We start from the raw sequence: 6,782 nt of genomic DNA, 5'->3' as shown, positions 1-6,782 counted from the left end.
CACCCCTAATTGAAGCCATTTTTGCAACTCCATATACTTTGAAATTTATGTCTATTTTATTTTCGAGCTTTTAAATAAATCTAATAGAGTAACATGTATCTAAACTTTCAATTTTGTATCTAATTGGACTATGAAAAATTTGAAAATTTTAAATATTTGTTCATCCATGAAATATAAATTTGAAATTTATAGCTAGTAAAATCTTAAACTTTTAATTTAGGCTAGTAAATCATTGTATTTTAAAAAAATCAAATTATTGAAGAACTAATTTGTAATTTTAAAAATTTAAAGACAAAATAAATACGAAACTTAAATTTTAGGCACTAAATTTGTTATTTAACTTAACAATTTACTCATAAGAAGTCTGCCACTCAATTGTTAAGAAAAACCAAAAGAATTGGGTATTTAGACTAGATATATCTAATTTCATAATTTATTTTTCTCATTTAAATCTACTTATCTTAGTTTTTTTTTTTTTTTTTAAAAAAAAAAAACAATTTATCTTAGTTTTTAGTTAGTTTTTTTTATAAGTAGAAATAGAGGGTAAAAAGTTGAATAACTTTGTGCTTCATGACTAAATTATAAATACTACTAAAACTTTGACATAAATTTAAACAGAAAATTGTATAACAATGACCTAAGGTGAAATGTGGGGTCGAACACCACTACTATACCATTTGAACTAATTTTAAAATATTTATAAAAAAAATCGTGTGTAATATTATAACTTTTTAAAAACAATGTTTATTTTAATAAAAGAATTAACACATATATATATATACCTCATTTTTAGAAACATTTAAACATCAGTTTACATCCTACCAAAATTTTAACCATATGACCTAGAAAAAGAATAGAAATTTTTAATAATAAGTACATTTGGTCAATAGATTTTCAAGATGGACCTTTTTGGCCTTATAAGTTATATGAAATAGGTTTAAAAAGTCTCTCCCCTTAATAATATTTTTATTATTTTAATGGTGAATGAAAATAATAAAATTAATAACAAACACATAAACTTCCGTCTCTCCTCTACTCCCCCACTCCCCCTCTCCTTTTTGTAAATGGGGATCCCCTCTCTCCTCCTAAATTTTCTCCAGCTTCCATCACTCCTCGTTCTCTCTTGCCTTCCTTCTTCTCCGTCCCTCTTCTCCGTTGTTCTATTCTTTTCTACCTTACATTGTTTTCTGTTCTTTTTTCTTTTTTAGGAACTTTTCTTCTTTACACTTTAAACTCCGATTTTATATAAGATTACAAAATTAAAGGGCAAAAACTAAAAATTAAAGAAAAATCTTTTGAACAACAAAATTGAGGAATGTTCACGTTGTATTTCATAGTTCTTAGATGGAGAAGGGGGAAAAAAGAGAGAAACCCAAACACAATTGCAAAGGCTAAAAGGAAAAACAAATGAAGAAACAAACAATCACGGTGAAATATTGTTCTTATTTGAGTTTCTTTTATAACATCTGGGTCTCTACTCTGTTTCAATGGAAGAAGAAGAGAGGAAAGAGGAAAAATGACTATCTTTTAGAGAGAGAAATAGAGAGAGTAAAGTATTAAACTAGACTTCAACTGTGTTAAGAAGATGAAAGAAGAAGAGGATAAAAGTGGCACCGATACCGACGAGGGAGAGTGTCGAAAGAGGAGGTTGGGGGCAATGGTGTTGGATGTGGTTCTAAAGAAGGTGCAAGGACAAGAATGAAAATGAGATAAACGACATTGAAGCGAGAGAAAGAGGGGTTTTTGTAAGGTTGTTTAAAAAAAAAACCCGATGATCCGAAATACCGATCAATCTAATTCAATCCATGCGATTTGGGTTAGGTTGATTCAAATAAATAAAAATTTTATGAGTTGGGTTAGTTCATGAGTTCATCTAATATAACTCAAATCAACTCGAATCAACCTAAATTTATTATTAACTTTAAAACATATATTTTTTATTACTTATAACACAATTATTTATAACATATATTGATTTTAATTTTATTTAATTTCAATATTTTTTGAAAATTTATTTTTCAACAACTCTTAAAAGTAGTTTTTTTTCACTTTCTAAATTTTCACTATATAAATTGAAATTAAGTTATTAATCTTAATTAAATATATGAAAATAATTAAATTAGATTTTTACATATTTATATTTTGCTTCTTTTTAAATAAATGAACTGATTAATCCGAACTAACCTAATCCAAATATTTCATGAGTTGGGTTGGGTTCATTTTTAATAAGGGTTATTTGGGTTGAAGAAATTTACAACCCGAACAATTAGGTTAGGTTTAAAAAGTCTTTCAACCCAACTCAACCCAACCCATGAACACTCCTTTTTTTTTTTTTTTTTTTTTGTAATTCCAATAGATGGCATTTTATAACAACGATAGACTCTTACAAGTGGTATAATTTATAATTTTTCTACCTTATTTTATATTACTTTGAGTCTGATTGTTATATTTACCACTATCTTTGTTTTTTTAATTAATTTAATTATTGGTTACATTTTATTATTTCCACGTCAGTATTAAAATAATAAAAATATTTTTCTGTTAATGTAACTAATGGAAAAACTAATGAAGTGACCTTTTAAACATGTTTCTTATAACTTAGGGACTAAAAATGCTCATTTTGAAAATTCAGCAACTAAATGCATCTATTATTGAAAATATAAAGTTCAAAATGTTTTTTTTTTTTTAAAGAAAAATCATCTTTAAAAAACAAAGGCATGTGTGGCAAATGAATTGACTTTTTATTTTTCGGTTCTTAAACAAAATACAAGCCTTCATGATACGTTCATTTGATGAGTTAATGACGTGGCAGGTGGTATTTGTTTTTGTTTTCATTTCTTTCTTTTGAAAGTAGTAGGGTAATGTTATAGAAAAATACTTAGGTACATATTGGGACCCGAATACCTATTTTTATATATTCTATTTAATTATCTTATACAAATTATTCTTATTTATATTTTGAAATATTTTAATTATTTTTTAATGTGAGTGATAAGAGAGAGAAACATAGAGATAAGTGCATCTTGGGATGCACCCAAATATTATTCTATGTTATACTTATTAATAAGGTCATCGTCCTCATAATTAATCCATTCAACTTATACTCATATCACTAAATTAAAATTATTGTATTGTTATTAGTAGACCTCATATTAAAATAACTCACTTTTTGTTACTAAGAATGAGGGGACCATAGAAAAGACAAAATCCAAGTGCATAACTTTTGAAATTGTGCATAGTATGTAGAAATATTAGATTTGACATAGCATCCATTCTCTGTACAATATATATGTATATATAACGGTCATTATCTATACACCTTTAGGAAGTTTTTGGGATCTTCAATTTTAGTATACAACTAGGGTTGACAACAGGGCGGGGGAAGGAGGGACTTTCCATCCCCGTCCCTGCACGGGTATTTTCCCCCATCTTTGCCCCATCTTACCAATTGAAGGTGGGGACGGAGACGGGAATTTCCCGTTGGAAAAATGGGTCCCTTGGGGATCCATCACTGTTATATATATATATATATATATATTAAAAAAAATAAAAAAGCTAATCAGAGACGGGGTTGGGGACGGGACGGGGCGGGGATACCTCCTCGTCCCCGTCCCGTCTCCGATCGAGGACCCGGTTATAATTTCCTATTTGACCCACATCCCAGGTTAAACCGGACCAACGGGAACCGACCCTACGGGGATTTTTGCTAATCCTATATACAACCACGAATACTGAGTCAATTCTAATATCCCTTTGAAACTTGTCCACCTCGATTTTATCATTTTGGGCCAATGGGACCCCCTTAATTCTTGGTAACAAAAAGTCATGTGTATTTTGTGGGTCCCACTTTATTTTTGAAAGCATCTAATGTGTCACACAATAATTAAACAGAGTGAAAAATGTTAGTACAATAAATATTAAGATGGGTAATATTTGGATGTATCACAAGATGCATTTATCTCTATGCATCTCTTATCATTACTCATACAAAAATAATAATAAATAAAAAGAATTTACCACCTATCAAATTGTGATCGAATAATTTTATAGGATGTACATGGATAAATGATGTCTGGAATACATCTAAATAATTTCATATTAAGATTGAGGATTTTAGCAAATTTACCCCCATACTTTTAAAAACACGATAGTGGGAGTGGGACACAAAGTGATAAAATGTAAGGTTGCGGATGAATGAAATGGATAAGAATTATGTAAGGTAAGGCCACAAAGTGCGTTGTGTCTTTCCCTATGGAAATTAAAAGTGAGAAGCCATAACTTTATCCAAAGCCATGACTTCCTTTGCCAATGCCAACACTCTCTTCATCTCTCGCATTTCCACTCCTCACAAATGCAGCCATCGCCGCCGCCACCACTTCCCCATCATCACCGCCTCTCTTTCCATCCACCGCCGCCATATCGCGACAGCCCTCGCGGCTGTGATTGGCCTGCAGGCCACAGCGCCCCTCGCGCTAGCCCAAAGCTGGGGTACCCACTCGTTCATTAAGGAGCGGTACTTTGAGCCCGGGCTATCGGCAGAGGAGGCGGTGGCGAGGATAAAACAGACCGCGGAAGGACTTCATAGCATTCGTGAGATGCTGGAGACCATGTCATGGAGATATGTGATCTTCTACATTCGACTAAAGTCGGCTTATCTCTCCCAAGACTTGAAAACTGCCATGTCTGTTTTGCCACAAGCTCGCCAAAATGACTTTGTTAAGACTGCTAATGAGTTGGTTGATAACATGGCCGAGGTATGTAAGCTTCACGTATTTCATAACTTAAAAATACAATGTAGACATAAATGTTGAATGTGGGATCTTATACATGTAGGATACTAAAAAAAAATTGCATAATTTTATGAGGGAGGAATTTGATATTCTAATATATGTTATTGTTGGTTTTTATTTGTGTTTTGATTATTAATCAGGGAAAATGGTTTGAACCTATATCAAAAATTGAATATTTTTGGGAAAAATACATTTTTGTTCCTAAATTTCGTGTTTAATTTATATTTTTGATTCCTATACGTTTAAAAAATATAACTTTTTTAATTCTTAAGTTTTGAGCTTAATTTCAATTTAATATTCCCTAAGTTTCAAAATGTTACAATTTTACTCTTAAGATTTGAGTTTTGTTTCAATTTGATCTTTTTGTTTCAAATTTACAAATTCACTTCAATCTTATGCGCTATTGTCTATTAATTAATTAGTTTAAAATAAGAATGAAGTGAAATTTTCAAATTAACTTTAATTATAATGAGAAGAAATATTGAAATTTAATTAGTTGTAAATTGCTTATTTTAAATTAATTAATAGATATTAAAACTAAAGATTGAAAGTAAGTATTTAGTGGAAATTCAAGACAAAAAATATAAATTTTGAAATTAGGGACCAAATTGCAACAAAACTCAAATATCAAAGATAAATGTGTAACATTTTAAAACTTATATACCAAACTGAAATCAAATTCAAAACTTAATAATTATGAAAATGGTAACATGTGTAATATAAGGATGAAATAAAAAATAGACTCAAAATCTAAGATCAAAAAATAATATTTATTTATTTTTAACAAAGTGTGCTTTAGGAATTGTGAGATTGTTGGAATTTAATATGGGTAAGACATCTAAAATTATACCGACCACGATTTAATATAAAAGAATAATTGCTAAAGTGAACTTGACTCAATAATATTAGTCTAAGGTCGGAGAATCAATTCTCCTTACCCACAATTGTATCTAAGTAAAAAAAAAAAAATATATTAAAGGGTAATTATTTTGCAGTTTTTGAAATTAGCAAATTGTCAATTAAGATACACAAATGTATGTATTAAATATGGGAATAATACTATTTACTCTAGTTTATATAAATTCAAGAATATATATGTAAGAGGAATATGTCTTATTTATCATTTTATTTTATTTGTGGATATTTTAAATCTATTAAATGCAATAAAAATAGACAAAATAGATAAACATCATATTCAAATGTGAGTAAGTGTTTTAATGGAGGTGTAGGTAGGGAAGCATTGTACTAAATTTAGTCTATAATCTAATTGATTAATTTGGTTTGTGATTGTCATTCAATTTTTTTTTTTATTTGAATTGATATTTCAGTTGGATTATTACGTTCGCACACCAAAGGTGTATGAGTCGTATTTGTATTACGAGAAGACATTGAAATCCATTGATGATCTGGTGGCTTTACTGGCATAGCTGCATTATCTTAAAATCTTCATCACATATTCAATGCATCAAAAGGAAAGCTTGGTCTTACAAGATCCAAATGCGTAGTTTTAAGATTTTGTAGTCTTTTATTATATAAACACGTGTGTAAAAAATATTATTCGATAGATATTATTTCTTTCGTTTTAAAAAAAGTGAATATTTTTTAGGTACTTGGATACTGTAGTTATATTTTTACTTGTAATTGAATAATAATTTGTCAATGATGAATCAGATATCTTGTAACAAATAACAAGGAAAAATAATACTTTCTTTGTTCACAGAGTTTTAAATTTCCAATTATCTTTGTCATTTGCATAATTTGTTACCACATTCTTCGTTTATTTTCTGTCATTGCTATGAGATACCAAATGAATCTATAGTTAAAAATTTATGGACTAAAAATGTTTTCATTTTTCTTTTAATTTATTATTATCGTGTCAAGTCAATGAACCACAAGTCTCCTCTTTAGATCCACAAAACCTTATCTCGACCACTATGCAATGGTATACACACACATCTAGCCTACAAAGTTGCTAAATCCGTGGTCCAATAT

At 29.4% G+C, this 6,782-nt stretch overlaps 1 protein-coding gene across 1 annotated transcript; it reads left to right on the top strand.

Annotated features, from left to right (window-relative positions):
* Nucleotides 1–4,235: 4,235 nt before the first annotated feature.
* Nucleotides 4,236–6,509, top strand: LOC120072354 (photosynthetic NDH subunit of lumenal location 2, chloroplastic). The gene is made up of 2 exons (XM_039024839.1): nucleotides 4,236–4,754; nucleotides 6,119–6,509. Exons 1-2 carry the CDS (start codon nucleotides 4,293–4,295, stop codon nucleotides 6,215–6,217), a joined length of 561 nt encoding a protein of 186 aa, XP_038880767.1. The 5' UTR covers nucleotides 4,236–4,292; the 3' UTR covers nucleotides 6,218–6,509.
* Nucleotides 6,510–6,782: the final 273 nt, after the last annotated feature.

Source organism: Benincasa hispida, chromosome 1 (genome assembly GCF_009727055.1).
Source record: "Benincasa hispida cultivar B227 chromosome 1, ASM972705v1, whole genome shotgun sequence".
Taxonomy (NCBI): domain Eukaryota; kingdom Viridiplantae; phylum Streptophyta; class Magnoliopsida; order Cucurbitales; family Cucurbitaceae; genus Benincasa; species Benincasa hispida.
This window is presented reverse-complemented; position numbering and strand designations above follow the sequence as displayed.

What these genes read in the sequence shown, in the direction of transcription:
- LOC120072354 (XM_039024839.1), top strand. Translation starts at nt 4,293, where the DNA reads ATGACTTCCTTTGCCAATGCCAACACTCTCTTCATCTCTCGCATTTCC. An exon ending in TGGTTGATAACATGGCCGAG is followed by an intron (nt 4,755 to 6,118) that starts GTATGTAAGCTT and finishes TTGATATTTCAG; the next exon opens with TTGGATTATTACGTTCGCAC.